Source organism: Haliotis cracherodii, unplaced genomic scaffold (genome assembly GCF_022045235.1).
Source record: "Haliotis cracherodii isolate W230 unplaced genomic scaffold, xgHalCrac1.p SCAF_4, whole genome shotgun sequence".
NCBI lineage: Eukaryota > Metazoa > Mollusca > Gastropoda > Lepetellida > Haliotidae > Haliotis > Haliotis cracherodii.
The window spans coordinates 7,538,314-7,561,031 of NW_027266297.1; the positions used below are offsets into that span (position 1 = coordinate 7,538,314).

The 22,718-nt window shown below is 41.2% G+C and overlaps 2 protein-coding genes across 3 annotated transcripts in view; both read right to left on the reverse strand.

The window, feature by feature from the left end:
- LOC139478649 (allatostatin-A receptor-like) overlaps positions 1 to 8,232 on the reverse strand; it is a 129,267-nt gene extending 121,035 nt beyond the window's left edge. Inside the window, exons 1-2 of one of the 2 annotated variants that reach the window (XM_071261209.1) lie at positions 8,097 to 8,232; positions 3,652 to 4,351 (exon numbers count right to left, since the gene is read on the reverse strand). In XM_071261209.1, coding sequence (XP_071117310.1) covers positions 3,652 to 3,936 — 285 coding nt within the window. In that variant the 5' untranslated portion in view covers positions 3,937 to 4,351; positions 8,097 to 8,232. Of the gene's footprint in view, positions 1 to 3,651; positions 4,352 to 6,065; positions 6,119 to 8,096 lie in introns of those variants that run through there. The other variant, XM_071261210.1, reaches the window with a different exon arrangement.
- On the reverse strand, positions 4,281 to 5,183 carry LOC139478471 (uncharacterized). The gene has a single exon (XM_071260941.1). It carries the CDS (start codon positions 5,181 to 5,183, stop codon positions 4,281 to 4,283), a length of 903 nt encoding a protein of 300 aa, XP_071117042.1.
- Positions 8,233 to 22,718: the final 14,486 nt, after the last annotated feature.

A 22,718-nucleotide genomic window follows, 5' to 3' on the forward strand; every position in this document is an offset into this window, starting at 1 on the left:
TAATTATATCTACAATTACAGGTTACAAAATGCACAGATGCGGTTACTACAATATTCAAAGGATGTGTGGCAATACATTTCGTGCAGAAAACACGTTAGAAATCTGGAACGGGAATGTATTTACGTTTTGGAGACAACATAGAGCTTGGAGTCTTGGCGCTTTTCTATATACGACTGACGTCATATCTTTTGCGTCACAATGGGAAATGTGACGTTATAATGGTGACGCGCGATGTAGAGGGAAAGCCTTGCAAAGCTTGCTTTGTTTTCTTTAGGGATGCCCACCTCATGTTGGCTTACCAAGTTGCCGTACTTATATGCTTTCAATGCCTGTCATATGTTCGAGTGAAGAATTACGGTGTAAAAAAACTATTTGAGTATATACAGCGCCATATTGTGTTTGGTGATTCCGTAATTCAGATCGATAACCCACTCAAAACACTGTATTCAACATATGCCGCTTCACTCAGTATATTTGCATTATCAAAGAGTTCGCGTTTTATTTAGTCATGGTAGAATGGAGATAAACATACTGTGATTTCAATGTAGAGGTAGGTTACCTGTTGATTTAACCGCGCTTAATTTAACCTTTGAAACCTCACGCTTCGCTTTCGGTTCCAAATTCAATTTAGCGCGGTTAAATCTACAGGTAACCTACCTCTACATTGAAAACACAGTATGTTTATCTCCTAATTTACTCTTGACATTTATCTAAATCGATTCCCCTGTCACTTAACCAGCTACGTGTCTCCCAAGATAATGTTGTTACAGTTCCAGTCCGTAATTGGCAGCCTGTTAACAACGAGAGATATGGTACCTGCCGTCACGGCTACATATATTACTATTACAGTTAACATTGGAGATCATCCTCGAAATAATGCATCAGATTATGAGCTATGACATCCACAGCCGCGTTCGGGAAGGTTCGACCATCAACCATCTGCACATCCGTTACGTTATTATTTCATTAACCAGAATGGAATCTTTACGGCCTGAGGTATTTTCCAGTGCATGTAAACAAGCACATGTGTACTCAACAAGTGGGGCCATGTTAACACTCACAGACACACAGACACACACAGACACACAGACACACACAGACACACAGACACACACAGACACACACAGACACACAGACACACACACACACACACACATACACACACACACACACACACACACACACACACACACACACACACACACACACACACACACACACACACACACACACACACACACACACACACTTAAGGACTTAAACCTTCACCGGGGAAACGGATATTGCCTAACCATAGTATTCCCACCCAAACTTATTGGAACTTTTTCTGTTCAATAGTAATGCTCACGGGGTTTATATTTCAGCAACAAAGCCTGCATTCAATTACAAATAAATCTAGCTAATGGAAACAAACAGAATGAAACTAGAACATCCTGAAATAAACTTACACTATTGCCATTTCCACGTGTTTGTTGCGTTGGCTAGAGTACGGCCTCGTTATGTCGATCTCTCTGTTTTATGTACGGGCACCGTGCTAAAGATAACCTTCTAGAGATCAAACGGAAACGCCATGGTTTACAAGGGGCTGAAGTACCCTTTGCGATATAATCCAGTTATCAAATAGGCTTGCATGGACCCTGGGCTATGCCAGTCGTACGCAAACCACTTCTGAGACATTGTTGGACTTATTTGGTGTGTATATATAACAGAGACACGTCCATCTATGTAGCCGTTAGGAGAAGAACGTTGGTGTAATTTGTTTACACTTAAAAAACGGGGCACGGTATCCAGTTAACTATAGTATCTCATACAGAACTTGAAACGAATATACGAACACTCTCAAGCAAGTCTAGATTTCGCCACAATATTGCAGCTCTTTCACAGTGGACTGTAAATGGTTGAGCCTGGACCAGGCGAGCTAGTGATTAACAACATGAGCATCGATCCAAGTAAGCGGGGTACGAATTCACCCTATCTTGGGGCTCCTCTCTATTTATGGTCAAGACAATTTTGACAAAAATAAACCTAAAATATTTTCTTTTTCTCCTTTCTTTATTTGTTGTTAAACACCACACTCAGCTATTTTCCAGTATTTACGGTGGTCTGTAAACAATCGACCCAGGACCAGACAATCCAGTGATTGATATTATGAGCATCTGTGCACGCAGTTGTGATATGATGACAGGCTATCCACACGATTGATTTAGTCGCCTCTGACGACTAGCATAGCCCCTGGGTACCTGTATACGTATCCGGATCCCCCACGTTTTTAAAACATATTCATTACAAAGACTTAATGACTCTTTTTAAAAATAATTTCATTTCAGAGATTCAGCCTTAGTCTAGCTGTCCGACAAGATTCTGTATTAACCAAGCAGAGATTGGAACTGTCTCTGTGCCACCATCATTCTATCCAAAATATTTTGCTTGTCGTTAGAGGCGACTAACGGGATCGGGTGGTCAGTCTCGCCGACTTGTTTCATGCATGTCATCGTATCCCTATTGCCTGGATCGATGCTCATGGTGTCAATCACTGGATTGTCTGTTCCAGACTCGATTATTTGCAGACCGCCGTCATATAGCTGGAATATTGCTGAGTGCGGCGTTAAAACAACACACAAACAAACTATTTAGAATATTATGTCGTGAAACTGTTTATTGAACTCGTTGGAATAGCCATTGTGGCGTCATATTTAAGTGTCACTATGACGCAATACGTCAACGTTATTGTGATGTCATGCGCCTATATTATATATACAATGGATAACCCATTCTCCAATAAATATAATCGTTATCACACATCGACAGTTCAGTCGATAACGTGGTTGAAATGCTCTTCGGACATACATACGTTCTCCAGCTAAAATTAATTCAATTAAAACTTAGATACCAAAATGAAATACAAATCCGCAAATGAGAGGTTAGGTATATTAAATCATCCATTAATCACAATAACTTCGCAATACGTTTAGGTTAAAATATACGTATCAAAACAAAGTCACTTCAATTAAGCCTATCACTTCAACGATGTTGGGATCGAAGCAGATGTGTGTTGACACTGACGAAGTGGGGATACTCAAACAATAATATATGTGTAAATTGATTACAGTATGACTGCACACTGTGCAAATCTGACATCATTTTATATATCAAATGTCATCTCAAAAGCTGAAAATAATGTCATGATGCACTCCGCTGATTGAAAATCATATGTTCTATATACGTATTTATGCTGGTCAATAGAACATAATCCTCAGGCAACGAAATGCATGTTATGTTACTGAATCATATCAATATGTATAATGATAATGTGTGTTCTTATATTGCGCCAGCCTCCATACACTCGGTGTATGCTCGAAGCGCTAAACATGTTACCCCGATCAATGGATCAGTTAACATTCGATTTTCATTCTCAGCTCCCTGGGAAGTAACATCCCAAGCAGTCGTGTCAGTCGCCAGGAGGATAACAAACACATTTTCATCTCATCCTACCTGGTACCCATTTTACTGCTGGGTGAACAGAGACACATTTAGGACAAAGTCACATGCATATGCTTCTGTTGCATGAACTATAACTATCCACTATTTAATTTGAACGGTATACACCGTAATGATGTAAGTAATGTGTTGCGAAATATATTGTATCTTACCTTAATCGGGACGCAAATTGTGACAAGCAACAAATCTGCAGAAGCCAGACTTAAAAGAAACACGTTGGTGACGTTTTTTTGTCGTCCGTAGTATGCGATGGAGAAGATGACGAGAGAGTTGCCCACGACGCCGACCAAAAGCGTTATTGAGTAGACAATAACTGAAGGGATAAACTCTTCTAAAGGGAGGTTGTTGACGCTGGCGTCATAGTCATACTCGTACTCGTAGTAGTCGTACACATCGTAATGGTCCCTGTCGCTGAGGTTGCCACTGACGTTAGCCATCGCGGAGAGGAATATCCCGAAACTATCCTTTTGAATGATCTTTACTGGCGTCCTTTGGAACGAATGAATGCACAGAAACGATAACTGTCGGCATGCTGTGACCGGGGGTAGTGTTGATGTGGACAGCCACGTGTTGATGATGCTGGTGATCAGCTGGGCTCCTCGACACAAGGGCAATTCTCGCCTCGGGGCTTGGGTCAATGATTACAGGAATATTTCATCACAATTCCTCAAGCGAATGGTGAGATTGCTTTCATTTGCTTCAAGTTGTAATATGATGGAGTCTAAATAAACTTGTACAATTACTCTAGCAGAGCCTCTGCTGTTGAGCGAGCTTACAAACATTAATTCTTTCCGTCTCCTAGTCGTGGCCGTCTATTGGCTCTCCAACCATAGTTCCCTCCCATTAGCGGTCCTGCCGGAGAGAGAGACGGGTTTAACACAGCATTATGTGGGGGAGGAGAGAGTGGCGGGGGTGGGTTGCGGGGAGGGCAGAAGATAACGCAGGGTGGTAGAAGGAGGGGTTTGGAGGTGATAGCGGCAGGGTGGTGGAAGGTTGGGTAGGGAGGGGAGAGCGGCAGGGTGGTGGTAGGTTGGGTAGGGAGGGTATAGCGGCAGGGTGGTAGAAGGAGGGGTTTGGAGGGGATAGCGGCAGGGTGGTGGAAGGTTGGGTAGGGAGGGGATAGCGGCAGGGCGGTGGTAGGTGGGGTAGGGAGGGTATAGCGGCAGGGTGGTAGAAGGAGGGGTTTGGAGGGGAGAGCGGCAGGGTGGTGGTAGGTTGGGTAGGGAGGGTATAGCGGCAGGGTGGTGGTAGGTTGGGTAGGGAGGGTATAGCGGCAGGGTGGTGGAAGGTTGGGTAGGGAGGGGAGAGCGGCAGGGTGGTGGTAGGTTGGGTAAGGAGGGGATAGCGGCAGGGTGGTGGAAGGAGGGGTTTGGAGGGGATAGCGGCAGGGTGGTAGAAGGAGGGGTTTGGAGGGGATAGCGGCAGGGTGGTAGAAGGAGGGGTTTGGAGGGGAGAGCGGCAGGGTGGTAGAAGGAGGGGTTTGGAGGGGATAGCGGCAGGGTGGTAGAAGGAGGGGTTTGGAGGGGATAGCGGCAGGGCGGTGGTAGGTTGGGTAGGGAGGTGATAGCGGCAGGGTGGTAGAAGGAGGGGTTTGGAGGGGATAGCGGCAGGGTGGTGGTAGGTTGGGTAGGGAGGGGATATCGGCAGGGTGGTGGAAGGTTTGGTAGAGATATGATAGCGGCATTTTGATAATAGACTGACGTCCAATAGAAACTATACCAATACAAAGAAGAAAGACAAAATCAGGTTCCGTGTTCAAAACATATATATTAATGATAGTGGTGTTTCAGCATGTTGTGAAAATAAATATATTCAAAAAAAACAAAAACGCCAACTGTTCGAGTAACAGTGACTCAAAATGTCTCATGGGTGTCAAAATGTGACGATCCACAATGTCAGCGTCAGAACATCTGTCCAACAACAATATGTCAAGTCTCTGGGGAGTCAGTAAACACTGGATTAATAGCGAGCATGTCCACCGTGTGCATCAAAGCACGCCACATCACGCCGCTGCGTCTACGACGTCAAGCGCCGGATGACATCAGTGGTACTCCGTTACCATACATACAGAAGGGATTGCGCCATGTCCATGACTGGTGGTTTGTTTGGCTGTTGTTTAACGCCGCTCTCAGCAATATTCCAGCTGTATGACGTCGGTCTGTAAATAATCGAGTTCGGACCAGACAATCCAGAGATTGGCATCATGAGCATCGATCTACGCAATTGGGATACGATGACATGCATCAACCAAGTCAACGAGCCTGACAACCCGATCACGTTAGTCGGCTCTTACGACAAACACAGTCGCCTCTTACGACAAGCATGGATTACTGAAGACCAATTCTCATGACAAATGTTCAATGGGGTTCATATCAGAAGAACACGCAGGTCATGACATAACAGGAATATCCATGTTGATGGGGAAGTCCTGCGTCAGCCTTGACCCCTGGCGTTGTCTTGCTGGAAGATTATATCGTGTTCCTGTTACAGAAATGTCAGCTGGACGGGTCGCAAAACTTCATCTCTATACCTCTGTGCATTATGGTTGCCTCGAATGATAACTAACCTTGTTTTCAAGTCCTCACAGATTCCTCTCCAGACCATGACGCAATCTACTCCATACGCTTGAATATCCTGGCGCTACGCGTTCACATAGACGTCTGTGTTCACATCCTTGCACCATCTCTTCCAGCAAAACGTGCTCTCATCAGAGGATAAAACTCCCCAGTCCCGCACTTGCCAAAGTTGTACCTCCTGAAACATCTCGGTCGGTCACGTCGGTGTTGGTGCCTTAACGTCCCTCCACGTCACTTAACGTCACATAGCCGAGTGCCATCGATGCAAATGTCGTCGTTTCGGAGATGGAGAATGTGCACAAGTGATGTCTTGAATAGGCGTGTGCCGCGGTCTTCCATTCCTAATTCTGTCAGTTGTCTGCCCTTTCTGCCGTGAAGGGACAATCAACATGGCCTTGGAACTCACGTACAATCAAACACACTTTGCAATGCGGTCATGCGAGGCTATGCAATGCCCCTCTGTGCTTCTGAAAAAAACGCGACATTTGTTCTGTGTTAGTCGCCTCTTTCGATAAGCAAAGTCGCCTTTTGCAGCAAGCATTGGTTGCTAATAACCTTTTTGGTTGTATTTGGGCGACATATTTAAGCAACATGTCATTTCCACTCTCCAAATTATAAGGAAACTGAAGTAATTTGTTCTTGGTATAGTTTCTTTTTTTGGGTCAGTTCATAAGGCAATATCGTTGTGTGATAGAACACCATAGAGTCATATTGACAATAATATTATATTTTCAAACTAAATTTGCATAAATTTAAAAAAAGTGATAAAGTAACATTTGCAACCTCTTGTATAGCTACGATAAAGTGACATTGTTACGTCATTTATGAAAACTATTAAGTGGCTTTACAACTCGATCATGACAATGATAAAGTGTCCTTACAACCTCGGGTATGACAATGATAAAGTGTCCTTGCAACCTCGTGTATGACAATGATAAAGTATCCTTGCAACCTCGGGAAGGACTATGATAAAGTGTCCTTGCAACCTCGTGTATGACAACGATAAAGTGTCCTTGCAACCTCGTGTATGACAATGATAAAGTGTCCTTACAACCTCGGGTATGACAATGATAAAAAATATTGCAGCCTCGTGTATGACAATGATAAAGTGTCCTTGCAACCTCGTGTACGACAATGATAAAGTGTCCTTACAGCCTCGTGTATGACAATGATAAAGTGTCCTTACAACCTCGGGTATGACAATGATAAAGTGTCCTTACAACCTCGGGTATGACATTGATAAAGTATCCTTATAACCTCGGGTATGACAATGATAAAGTGTCCTTACAACCTCGGGTATGATAATGATAAAGTGTCCTTATAACCTCGTGTATGACAATGATAAAGTGGCCTTACGATCTCGGGTATGGCATTGATAAAGTGACCTTACAACCTCGGGTATGACAATGATAAAGTGTCCTTACAGCCTCGTGTGTGATATTGATAAACTGTTATTGCAGCCTCGTGTATTACAATCATAAAGCGTCCTTACAAACTCGGGTATGACATTGATAAAGTGTCCTTACAACATCGGGTATGACAATGATAAAGTGCCCTTACAACCTCAGGTATGACAATGATAAATTAACCACGTAACCGCATGCACAAAACAAGGTAACCTCCCAGATCGTGTTCAACAAAAATGAGTACAGCTGAACCTCCTGTACACCACTCTCGGGTATATTACAATGACGTTTTCGCCTGTCTCCATATTTCCCTCTCTGTCGAAACATTACTAATTTAACAAAGTGTCTCAAAAACACCTATTAACATTCGAACACAAATTCCATCAAACACATTACAAGTATATATCATCCCAATAACCGAAATCAATTAAAAAACAATAATGTACGTAATTCAACTCCCAGTGATAATTACACAATAACACTGTGCCAACGCTTATATTATAAACTCAATATATTTCCTATTAAACATAAGCACAGATGTTGCATTTAACAGAACATACTAAGAGATGGAGTTTACCGTTTAGAATGACTATTTTAATCTGCCAAAGGTCTCACCTAAGCCATGTCCAGCTAACAACGTCCGCTGCAGTAGTCGTCGTGTGTTGTTACTGAGGACGTCGAGGGTCCGACGTACGGGAGAGAGACCTTAGAGGGACTCGGAGGCTTATCAAATCAATTACTTCGTGTTGTATTTCCGTAGCCACTGACTATCTCAACCGCTGTTGAGGTTCTGCCAACTGCTCTAATTGATCGCTCAACGAGATACTCAAAGGCTTACTATAGACGGGCGAGCTACCGACATGCCGGCGTGTCTTGTTTTCCTCCCCCGTGTCTGCTTATGGCTACAGTGCCACGCTTAGGCTCATATTACAAACATGGATTATGGATCAACTGCGTTTCTCGATATTCTGATGTTAGATAAAACTGATGGATTTCGTAACAATAGAGCACGAGGAAAGTGGGATGCACTAATAATGATGATGATAATAATAATAATAATAATAATAATAATAATAATAATAATAATAATAATAATAATAATAATAATAATAATAATAAAAAATAAATAAATAATGGTAATAATAATAAATATATAATTCTAAAACGAGCAAAGGATGTGGGACATAGTCTCAATGTCAGTGTTGATTTTGTTGATGGTTCTGTACTGCTGGACGGTACAGAAATGTGTGTCAACCAAGCGAAGTGCAATATCAAGTCGGCCCAGACCTCATTTTTTCAAGGAGAGGCTCTCTGAACGACCACTGCATCGAGTTTATTTGCAGTGTCTCGAGAAGATCAGCAATCCTGCAGGGTCCTTCGCTTGGATGAAGTCGTCTGGCCTGAAAAGCGAAACAGAAGGATTTCTGTTTGCTGCTCAGGACCTGTCACTTCCCACTCGAAACGGTCAATGTGTGATTTTGCATCAACATGTAAATATGAAATTCAGATTATGAAATGAATTTAATGAGACTGTCCAGCACATTGTCAGTGTATGCCCAGCTGTGGCATAAACACAGTATCTTGAACGACATGATGATGTAGCTCGATCATTTTATTACCGTCTTCGCCATGCTTGTGGTTTTGACACAGAGGTCCATTCATGGTACGACCCGGAATATGTGGAGGGCGTCATTGAAAATGATAAATACAAAATTCTTTGGAATAGGCCCATTTACAGCCTCAGATGTATCAAGGCCAATAAACCTGATCTTGTCCCTTTTGATAAATCCAATGAAATCATTTATATCATTGAAGTTTCTGTCCCCTTTGACACTAATGTGATTGACAAGATTGAGGAAAAACATGGCATATATGCGGACCTCACTTTTGAAATGTCACGCTTGCATCCCAAGTACCAAGTTGTCCGACTCCCCATTGTTCTCGGTGCCTTAGGTTTGGTACCTCCCAATCTTTTGACTGACATTGGGAGAGTACCCGGGTTTGCTACCAGGAATACGGCCCTTCTGACAATCTAGATAATTCAAAATTCAAAATGGGAGTCTTCACATTCTCCGAAAAGGTCTGGGTGGGTTTGACTAGGCAGCGCTTCCTGGGAGAAGTCCCATTCGCTCTCTGGGCTGCCTGCTGGGGGCAGGGTCCCTGAGCCTTTGATGAGCCTAACCAGCCTGACTGTGTCAGGATCACCCAAACCCTCTTTGCTGCATTTTTAATTTCTAATATAAATAATAATAATAATGGGGCATGCTCAACTCGGTAGTTGCAGCTTGTAATTAAATCCCTTACACTTTTTCCTGGGCCAGGATATTAAATTCTTCTGTAGTTACGTGCGCTAAGGTATTACATTTTAGCTGACATGACTTCTTTAAGGAATAGAAAATAGATTATAATTTGACAGTAATGATTCCTTTTTTTCCAATTACTACTTCTTCATGAATCTTTGTGAAATGCAATGTCAGCATTTTTACATTTTAATTGTTCTAACTGTGCATGATATATAGGAGTAACTTTTAAAATAAATATTAGTTTTGTTTCAACTGTGCGAATAACGTGAAAACGCATTCATGATTATTAATGGTCATCTAACAGCTTTAGTCAACAGGAAATATGATATTCAAATACTTTTATCCTTATTTATATAGGGCACAAGATATTGGGGCAAACCTTGATGGAATTAGAAACATCGTGTGAACTACATGAAATATTGTAAAGAAAAACACCTGTCCCGTTTCTCCTTTGCCTCCTATTGTAAAATACCAATATTCGAAAATCTTTCGCCAGGTAACCATAATTAGGAAGACACTGAAGATGTTCTTTGAAACTGTAACCCATCCGTTACAGTCGATTGTATCTTCGGATCGCTTGTCCAAAGAATACATACCGTCTGTAAATTGTCACAAAATGCAGAGAGAGTCATTATGTTCAACGTCTGCAGACATATTTAACTGTCCGTGAAACAGATGTGCGTAAATCGATGACACATGCTGTTTAGGAAACACGTATCTATGTGGCTTGTGTGCATGTACTAATCTGAGCACACAGCCGACACATAGGTGCATCAGATATGTCAGGTACACTGGTAAATATCTCCAATCCGTCACTGAACACATCTCCAATCCGTCAATAAACACATCTCCCATCCGTCACTAAACACATCTCCCATCCGTCACTAGACACATCTCCCATCCGTCACTACACACATCTCCCATCCGTCACTACACACATCTCCCATCCGTCACTAAACACATCTCCCATCCGTCACTATACACATCTCCCATCCGTCACTATACACATCTCCCATCCGTCACTATACACATCTCCCATCCGTCACAATACACATCTCCCATCCGTCACTAAACACATCTCCCACCCGTTACTATACACACCTCCCATCCGTCAATAAACACATCTCCCATCCGTCACTATACACATCTCCCACCCGTCACTACACACATCTCCCATCCATCACTACACACATCTCCCACCCGTCACTACACACATCTCCCACCCGTCACTACACACATCTCCCATCCGTCACTACACACATCTCCCATCCGCCACTACACACATCTCCCATCCGTCACTATACACATCTCCCATCCGCCACTACACACATCTCCCATCCGCCACTACACACATCTCCCATCCGTCACTATACACATCTCCCATCCGCCACTACACACATCTCCCATCCGTCACTATACACATCTCCCATCCGTCATTATACACATCTCCCATCCATCACTACACACATCTCCCATCCGTCACTACACACATCTCCCATCCGTCACTACACACATCTCCCACCCGTCACTACACACATCTCCCATCCATCACTACACACATCTCCCATCCGTCACTAGACACATCTCCCATCCGTCACTACACACATCTCCCATCCGTCACTACACACATCTCCCATCCGTCACTATACACATCTCCCATCCGTCACTATACACATCTCCCATCCGTCACTATACACATCTCCCATCCATCACTACACACATCTCCCATCCGTCACTACACACATCTCAAATCAACAACGATCCCACTTTCACGTGTCACCACAATTCACGCAGTGCCAGCACACCTATTCATAGAGATGACGTCACATGTTCACAAGGAGGAGGGGCGGTCGGGCAGCTTAGTGGTTAAAGCGTTCGCTCGTCACGCCGAAGACCCGGGTTCGATCCCCGACATGGGTACAATGTGTGAAGCCCATTTACGGTGTCCCCCGCCGTGATATTGCTGGAATATTGCTAGAAGCGACGTAAAACCTTACTCACTCACTCACAAGGAGGAACGTCAACTTTAGTGTCTCATGTCTGATGCCTTGGTCACCACTCCGATGTGTGAGCACGGAAGGTTTACCTTTTACACCCATCAGGGTATGTTTTGTTATCTTGAAGATCCGAGCGAGTATTTGAAGATCGACATACTATATATACACATCCATTTGGGATGACATTTGCTTGATAATGGCATGCATAATGTGATCCATCTGTTTCTTCTGAATCTGACAATGTTGTCTACACCGGAAAAACGCCACTGCAGATCCAACAAAGGGACTGTGAGCATGGTGTATGCACGAAGGAGCGTATCTGATGTCAAGGGCGTCAATGTCGGGCGAGAGAGAAATGGTTATCCGGTTTTGATAATTAATCCATTTGTGCGATGCATAAAGGGAAACAACATACATTCTTAATGTAAATTCCGATGTTTCTTGATCAAAGATGTGGTAAACGTGGAGTTCCAGTGTATCCTTTCCAAAAAGGTGGCTGAGTGGGTTAGGTCGTTGATTTTTATGCGCTGGCGATTAGGTGCCTTACTCCTAGAGTGTGGGTTCGAATCTTGGATGGGTCTCCACCCCAAAAAATGAAAATGAAGCAATTGTTGGAGAATCTGGACGCTGCAATGTGTTTGTAGGTTGCCAAGCAATATCACGGCTGAGGACACCAGAAATGGGCTTCACACATTGTACCCATGTCGGGATTCGAACCCGGGTCTTCGGCGTGACGAGCGAACGCTTTAACCACTAGGCTCCCCGACCGCCCCTTCAAGTTTTGAAGATAAATAGGAAGCCACAGGCCCATGCTATTACAAAATGCTGCAAACAGTAACACACTAAAGTGTTATAGGGCAGTGTAATGTATTCTTGAACAACGTTGTAATTGTATTACATAGTTTCTGTTAAGATTCAGTTGAAATTCATAACATGTTTTAACAATACTCAGTTGTCGGGAATTTATAACTGTCAAGCAGTGATGTGGAAGTATCTATATTTAGATGCGTTTGGGAGTCAATTGTTATGTAGAATCTTCTGCTATATAGAACAGCTATATGGACTAATTAATCATGGTTTGGAATTTTCAAGAAGGGATTTAGACAATATAAGTGGGACAGGCGCATGCCTGCATCATCTCACATTACATCAAGACCAACGGTTGTGTTAAGATGATTTTTTTTCTATCCTGAGTATCAAGTCTAGGCCTATTTTGGAAGCTTGAACACTGTTGCTGCAAGGTGAATAGTATTTTTCTCTGTCCGTTTTGCTACCACTGCTGTTGCATGTCATACTGACATTTTTATACTGCCATTGAAGTTTGTACTGCCGCTCAGTTGTGTACTGCTATTGTAATTACTTTGCATTTATTTGTATTGATTTCTTTACCTAGTTACTTTTATAATACAATCGTTACTTGTATAACCTCTCTTTGTTGATTGTTGGTTTCACACTGAGTTCTGTTGCGTATAGATTTCTGGCTTGACTAGTTGTTTCAATTTGGAAATCAACACGTAACAAAAAGTAATTAACATTATATTTTTTATGATATAAACATTCCCGTAGAAACATAATTCCATTTTTTTAAAGCGTTTATCAATTCATCATCTAAGTACATCCAAGTTATACCAAAATGGTGGAATAATGAGAATTATCACAATAGATAACGCATAAGCAATACTGATTTGAGGGTGTACATGCCAAAACATGCCAAAACACCTACAGCTTATTACAACAAAGTTCACAGTTTAATGCACACCTAATCCCCTGCCTGTTACCTTTGTCATTTAATGGAATAACCCCAAGACTATTTATAAACATTTTATTTTACTAATCAGTCAGATGATATTCACAATAATCAAATTAGTTTAGAACTAATCAGTCAGATGAAAATCACAATAAATCACTAGCCAAGTTTCAAAAGATGACCAACAGCATCCAAATATTGGATGGGTTTCTTTAATCCCTGGGCTAAATGTTCTTTTAAGCGGCTCAAGCGATACTTTGCCGCTCGGTAGACTCGTTTTCTACACCTGGGGGCAGCACCAAAGTCGATCTGTGAAATCCGGGCCCGATCAGCATGTTCCACCTTCTTGATGACTTCAATGAAGTGGTAGATGTTGGGATGTCGATGGGGTAGTCCACGGTTCAGCCTGCTGCGGAATCCTTCCAGATTGTTGTTTGTTCTCGGACCTATCGTTGAGTGATGGTTCCACAATGGCAGTGGTAATCGTGCTCTGTCGTCAACCCAGTTGACAACCACATAGTCATTGAATTCAACAGCTCTTGGAACGTTGGGAGTGTCATCCATGGCTTCGATCTAGGTGTCTTGAATAACTGCTTGTGGAAGCAGAGGCAGTCCAGTAGCTCTTCCTATCCACTTGTACACTTCAAGGTCTTCTTTGTACGGAACAGCAAGTCCTAAGTCCTGTGTCTTACTCCATATGGATTGGCCGTAATGAAATAGGCATCCATTAGCAGATAGGATTTCTGCCTCCACAGCCCGAATTGCAGCCAACTCAAAGTCAGTTTGTACGCACATTGGGATTAAAGGACCGCTGAGTCTCTTTTGAACTTCATTCTTTAGCAATCGGAAAAGTCTGTAGTAGGTACTACCTGACGATCCGGCAGTAAGGCATAGACAAGAGGGTATGTTGTAGATCCGTGTCTTGCATGGATAATGTATACTTGGTTCCACAGACCAGGACAGGCCGTGAAAATTCCATCCATGTAGATGTACTCCGCTGAATGAAGGGCTTGGAGGTTTTCTTTTATATGAAAGGCCAGTATCTTATCACCATAACCATCAGCGTCTCGTGCGTCCTCGTGCTTTAACTACAATAATGGAGGGCAAAACTATACTTTATTACACTACAGATAGAGGTAGAGTAACATTTATTGCTTTTCTGAGATGCTGAATTTAAGACTAATCTTGTGTTTTATTAGAAACGGGTCTGAAAACAAATCTGTTATAAGCTGTGCTTTAAATTGAAAATCCATCTAATTCGCCTGTACCCATACGTTAAAACACAAACTACGTTTGAAACATAAAACATCGCTAAAATTGGTTGTTTAAAATTTATGTTTTAACACATTTTATTATACGTTCAGTGTGTGATTATCCATAATTTCATTCCGCAATAAGAAGGATCTTCATATAAAGTTTTATGATAATCTGCTTCAGTTTAATCACCTGACTCGGAAACATTTACTCAAGCGCATTGTTGGGCCGAGCTAAAACACATGTAAACATAGCCGACGTTCGATGTCGTTGGTTATAAGAGTAACTGGTCCTATTAAGAGTTACCAGATCGGCTCAAATACACTTGTCCTGTTAGGAGTTATTAGTCCTGTTAGAAGTTCACGCGTCTTCTGTTGTAAAAAATGCAGCTTAGCTTCCACCACTAATGTTAGCAGACTGACGCAGCTGCAGTCCATGAAATAGTGTGCTTGCCGAGTTGGTTGCACTACACGATTTAACGACCGACGTGAAGCGTTGGCCTGGTCATTGCTAATATTGATTATAGTGAATAGGCCTTATGTAAGAATTGACTTTCATTCAAAGTGAAAGTCAAATCTTATATTTTTTATCACAATTTCTTCTCTCAAAGTATGTTTGCCTAGTTATATACATTGTTATATTTAGTAAGCGTGGCTTCATGTTTACACTGACAGCAATACAACAACCAGCTGTATCGCGGAATAAAATAGTTCTTCCATAAGAGAGGTGATATGAGCGTATGCATGCACAACTTGCTCTTCAGAAACATCTAAACAACACATAAATTCAAATGATATTACCATTAGATAAGAAAGGTCTGTTAAGAACAACCTCAGTAAGTCAGTCACAATGATAGCGCGTCGTAATAATTTACATCAAGTACAAGACGTCAAAATGGCCGACACGATAAACGTGACGGTAGAGATTACGGAAGTTGTAAATGATCCTGTGGCGGTTGCATGTTTTAGTCGTCATTGATCAATTGGCCGATCATTGAACGGTGATTAAATATGTGACAAATAGACGCTAAGGTAAATTTATAGATTGCTGTAGACTGTCACTGTCAGCCTAGACACAGGTCGAGTCGATACTACGATAGTTTGTATGTTCATTTCTTCGTTTAGTTCATTGGGATGTATTCGTGAACGATCATGCAGTCAAACTCTGTATAAAACGCTGAGTTCCAGATTAAAGGGTCTAAGAAAATAAGAATTAAAGCTGCTGTATTTATTCGTGCTAGGGAATTCCCAGGGCTTCCCGCAGGAATGTGGAAGCAGTCCGTCAGGGTTTGTCATTTCAAGAACACGGTTGCGTTTAAAACGCATGAACGTCAAAATGTGTCGTTCATGTAAGAATTGAACGTTAAATGCTCATGATATCAACCACTGGACTGTCTGGTCCAGACTCGATTATTTACAGACCGCCGTCATATAACTTGAATATTGCTGAGTGCGGCGTTAAACAACAAACAAACAAACAAACAAACAAACAAACAAACAAACAAACAAACAAACAAACAAACGAGTTGATCGCGAACACCGAGGAACCCCGGAAAGTAGTTCCGGCAAAAGCTCACACGATCAATTTCACAAAAAGATGTTGACATCGTGTGAACTTTTCTGTCCATTCACAGGTGTGTGAACTCCAAATATCAGATCACGTGACTACCCATTCAGCCATCAGCATGAAAGAAACAGTGTAAACCTTAAAGTATGAAATTATACACTTATGAACGCCAATTTCGCTCTCATGCTTGAAGCTAAGGGATTGGTGTAAAATGACATCAGTTCTATCACCTTTTCCCTTGACTCTGAAACCTAAAGACATGTCCATATCTCTTTGTAACATGATACCAAAGCTCCTTAAAATCCGTACAAAGAGGGATACAGTGCTGGATCCACCACGTGTACCACCAAATCTCGGTCTCTAAGATCAACAATAAACCCTAATACAATCAAGGAAGGACTTCTTTCTTTAGATTCACAGAAAGTATTTGAGGCAAGTGAAGACATGTGGATTTTCAAAAACTCAATAGGGTTTGCTTGAATTTACAGTCGCAGAAAAGTACCAGGTTCAATTACGTCACAACGTTTGATTTTTTAACCCGCACGACAACCTGAGCTGTTTCTTTCTGCACATGATTAGGAACTTGCTGCATGAAAACAGGGGATTTGTACATGATAACAAAATAATCTCTTCCAAAAGACGGACTACTGTACGATTCAGGCGATATCATATGCACGACTCTGTTCATGAATCAAGGTCAGCGATGACATCAGGTGTTCATGAAATACTGTCAACAATGACATCAGGTGTTCATGAAATACTGTCAGCAATGACATCAGGGGTTCGTGAAATACTGTCAGCAATGACATCAGGTGTTCATGAAATACTGTCAGCAATGACATCAGGTGTTCGTGAAATACTGTCAGCAATGACATCAGGTGTTCATGAAATACTGTCAGCAATGACATCAGGTGTTCATGAAATACTGTCAGCAATGACATCAAGTGTTCATGAAATACTGTCAGCAATGACATCAGGTGTTCATGAAATACTGTCAGCAATGACATCAGGGCTTCGTGAACTACTGTCAGCAATGACATCAGGTGTTCGTGAAATACTGTCAGCAATGACATCAGGTGTTCATGAAATACTGTCAGCAATGACATCAGGTGTTCATGAATACTGTCAGCAATGACATCAGGTGTTCATGAATACTGTCAGCAATGACATCAGGTGTTCATGAAATACTGTCAGCAATGACATCAGGGGTTCGTGAAATACTGTCAGCAATGACATCAGGTGTTCATGAATACTGTCAGCAATGACATCAGGTGTTCATGAATACTGTCAGCAATGACATCAGGTGTTCATGAAATACTGTCAGCAATGACATCAGGGGTTCGTGAAATACTGTCAGCAATGACATCAGGTGTTCATGAAATACTGTCAGCAATGACATCAGGTGTTCGTGAAATACTGTCAGCAATGACATCAGGTGTTCATGAACTACTGTCAACAATGACATCAGGGGTTCGTGAAAAAATGGGCGTATCCCGCCCCTCCGGCGCACCCTTCTCCACATGTCTCCAAAGCTGAAACATGTAATGGTCTCGTTTGTACCTCGAAAGTTGAGTATTTTAGACACCAAAGAATAGAGTTGCTGGACTATTGCTCTTTTTGTCTTCTTTTCAAGTCATCAATATGATGAACTAGTTGTCATACCATTTGTCTCGTGAACATCACAAGGGCATACAATAACGACAAGGATGCTTCCACAGTTTTCAAAAGAATATGAGCTTATTGACGCACTATTAATAACAACAATCGTATACTTTCGACCGACATCGTGTAATGTATATATATTTTATATAACAACTGACACCCGACAATGGAGATTAACCTTAATAAATCATTTATGTTATTAAATCAAGGGTATATTGTCACAACAATACCCAGAAACTAGGCGATGTATGTACTTTATAAAGAAAGTGTGTATATATTTAGTTTTTAGAGAGGGAATATTTATACAATATAAACACACCACAGAATAGCCCGCAGAATACCGAAACGAAACCAAAACATAAATTATCTTCTTTTAATCTATCGCCCATCGTTTCCTAACCATTACCCAACCAACAAGATTATTTTTCTTTCCTCCGTTTTTCGACTTGTAAACAAATGACACCCTGAACAGGACTGATGGAAAAAAGATTGCACCTCTATTTTCTTAATGATTACTCCGACCTGGTGGGTAGTTTCAGGAATCCTTTACCTTTACATGTTCATCTGTGTCATATTTAGATCCATGCATCGGAAATATCAGAGAGAAAAACAAATATTCAAAAGACTTTATGACAAGTAGGGGTGGCTTAAACATTTCAACAGTCAACCAATCCTTTATGTTGAGAAATATTCAAGCAGCTCTAGCCTTAAGTGTTTACATGTACATGTACCAACGTTTGAGGTCCAATCGAGCTTGTTCTTACTGCGGAGATTCAAAGAGTGTTATCCGACTCTTGCTGAAATGGGACAGTCGGGTAGCCTACTGGTTAAAGCGTTAGTTCGTCACGCAGAAGGCTCGGGTTCAATTCCCGACATGGGTACAATGTGTGAAGCCCATTTCTGGTGTCCCCCGCCGTGATATTGCTGGAATATTGCTAAACGCGGCGTAAAACCATACTCACTGACTCACACTCTTCATGTTTATGGAAAGGGTTTGGCGCTTTTATTTAATATCTTTGAGGAAGATCAATAGCCGTCTGAAGTCATTACTTTGTAGTTGAACGGCTTTGTGTGGTGGACACCGCATTCAATGTCTAGCTACCACAGTAGCACATTGCACAATGTAGTATTATTAATCTGGTTAGCTTAACCACAAGGAAAACCCTTCGTTTTTTCATATTTGAGGTTTTTGCATCGTTTGAACGTAATAAAATAATTGCCTTGTAATGTGTCCGTCGTTGTTGGAAAATCTTTAATACTTTCTTTCTTTCTTAAATCAGTAGGGCTATTGATGAATTCACGGGAACGTGATACCTCAGAGAATGAATGAAATGCTTGTAAGGAACTTCATCATTAGCAGATTAAGGCGTTATGGTTGTGTTGTGGGACTTTTTTCACATGCTTTTGAGGATGGAGCACGTGTTCGGAGGACGTAGGTTGTTCTGTTGAGATTTATTTCAGGAGGATGTACATTTCTGCACATCTGGTTGGTTTTATCCTTTATTTTTTCAGGTTTCAACACAAAGAAACGTGACTACGTGGCTCACCTATGTGGCGGACTGGGACTATATAGATGTATATACATTCACTCGTTCACTCGTATCACAGGTACACCATACTTATTGCATGTGGTGTATGTAGCTATGGCTCAGTAATAGACACTTATTGCATGTGGTGTATGTAGCTATGGCTCAGTCATAGACACTTATTGCATGTGGGGTATATAGCTATAGCTCAGTCATAGACACTTTTTGCATGTGGGGTATATAGCTATAGCTCAGTCATAGACACTTTTTGCATGTGGGGTATATAGCTATAGCTCAGTCATAGACACTTATTGCATGTGGGGTATGTAGCTATAGCTCAGTCATAGACACTTATTGCATGTAGTGTATGTAGCTATAGCTCAGTCATAGACACTTTTTGCATGTAGTGTATATAGCTATAGCTCAGTCACAGACACTTATTGTATGTGGGGTATATAGCTAGGTCAGTCACAGACACTTATTGCATGTGGGGTATATGCTTGGTGCAAGACAATACCACAATACATGATCAGATGCTTGATGCCAGACAATACCACAATACATGAACCGATGCTTGATGCCAGACAATACCACAATACACGAACCGATGCTTGATTCCAGACAATACCACAATACATGAACCGATGCTTGATGCGGAACCATATTCCATTCACTACAGGTAAACATAATAGCCAATGAAACCACGGCGTATCAAGAACAAGCATGAATACATGAATTAAACATCTCCTGGTAGAACAAAGTTACACAACAGAACCCCATAGAACAAAGGAAATCAGTCATGGTGCTTCCACAGTTTTATATAAGAATGTTTGTAGAGCATAACGCATCAGTGACGATTTTAATCATACACAATTTTACAGCCATCGTATAATGCATCGCTTTTATAGAAACAGCAATTGGTACAACTGTACTACTATTCAGATTTTAGCAAATCATTTGCATGATCTGTTCAAGTTATTTATCTTTCAAGGACGATCAATAGCCACCTGAAACCATTACTTTGTAGTAGATCGGCATTGTGTGGTGGAAACAACATTCAATGTCTAGATATCACAGTAGCACGTTGATCAATGTAGTACTGTTAATTAGCTTAACCTGATCACAAGAAGGACAAGGAAAACCCTTCCTTTTTTACGAACGTGTAGTTTTGCATTGTTCGAAAGTAATAACAGTAATTGCTTTGGATTGGTCCCTTAGTTGTTTGGAAGTCATTAAGACCTTCTTCCTTAAGTCAGGGGGCTATTGAATTCATGAGAACGTGATACCTCGGAGAATCACTCGAAATGCTTGTTAGGATTTTATCATTAGCTGATTAAAACTTTATATTTTGTGTTGAAGGACCTTTTTTTATACGTGTTTGAAGGCAGTGCACGTGTCGTGAAGACGTGGTTGTTTCTGTGGAGACTTACTTCAGGAGGACAATAGCGATTACAGATCAATTGTACTCTTGTACTGTAGGAATAGTGAGTGAGTGAGTACGGTTTTACGCCGCTTTTAGCAATATTCCAGCAATATCACGGCGGGGGACACCAGAAATGGGCTTCACATATACTGTAGGAATAACAAACAGTACATTGTAAATGAAGCCAGATATACGAGATTAAAAATGATTAAAAAGAATGAACGTGCTGGTTCGATACAAATTAATATAGTTGAACGAGCTTGCTCATGTTCTTTATTACTGAATCCTAATGTTTGCTGTCCTGTGAAGATAGACGACGCAGTGTCTTGCACCAAACGGCCTTGTCGTGTGCTTCCATTCATCTGCAGTATCAAGTAATTCTGTTGTGCATGTTTTCTGGAGGAAATTCACTTAATGTGATTATTATGGCATTTTAGCTATTCCCATTTCGAGTTCCCATGTCGTAATGACATCATTCGCATAACAAATGTTTATCCGACTGCTGATAACTCACCAGAAATGCAATATGTGAAGATGGTATCTGGATAGATGAAAGCTATATGCACGAGTCCAGGCCTCCATGCTGCACCATAGATTGAACCCTGGGAAGCAATGTGTTGTGGTTACTTTTGTTGTATAATGAACATGGGTTTGGTTTCTCATAACTATAAGAAGCAAGAAAATCGAAATAAAGATATTTACGTCATTTTCTCCACATGCCAATGCTTAGGGATGTACGAAACAAACTGAACAATATTGAAACAATATGACAAAAAACCCGAGTTTATTGCACTGCCCCGTGGTTTGATCTAAAGAAATCCTATTTTGTTTGTATTTTGTTGATATTTACCCACGAAGGCTGGGTTGCCTGCCTTTACGTGCTTGGATTATCATACACTTGTTTTAAAACTAGGACTAGGAACCAGTGTGTGCGTAGTGAAATATACCCATACTATGCAGATGAACAAGGAAATAAATATTTATCGATGCAATAAACCAATACAACTAACTTGCAATACGACCCAACAAATATGTAAAGGATGTCATCTATCAGGAACAAAACTTTAAATACGATCCCTACATACAATAAAGCTTCGATGCCTACCTGCTGTACTATTACTTGAATACGCCTTAAACATGGCATTATTTGATATATTCAGAGGTCTGTGTATTCCTAATATTGATTGATACTTGATGACAGGTTTTACTTTGATATTAAAGATTCCTTTTAATCTTCATAGATTGATACAATTTTCATCACTATTTTGCCTTTTTCGCCAACGTAATCTGTTTTTCTGAAAATCGAGACCGGTTAATCTCTGGCCTTGACGTTTGATATTGATATTTTTTAACACTAAATTGGACACGGTTTATTGATCACCACATCACAGATACAGATGTTAATGATCTGTAAATGACAAATAAGGACGTCATTAAACGGGCATTTCAATGTGTTGATGGGAAATGAAAGAAACTTTGGTTCACGATCGGCGACAGATAACACTTATATATACACTTAAGTGTAAGAGACTGAGTTTAAGAAAAGTGATACCTTCATTGTAGTTAACAAAACACTTGATATTTTCAAGTAGTAAAGTCATGTAAGGCATATATTGTTTTATGTGATGCAGTCAATGTATTGCTTGCATGTAGTGCCGTAAAAGTACAGACATAAACGTTATTGCATAGGATGTTTGTTGTCAACACTTATCTTTGTTCTAACATTTCGTACTGGCATTTATATTTGATTATCCCTAAC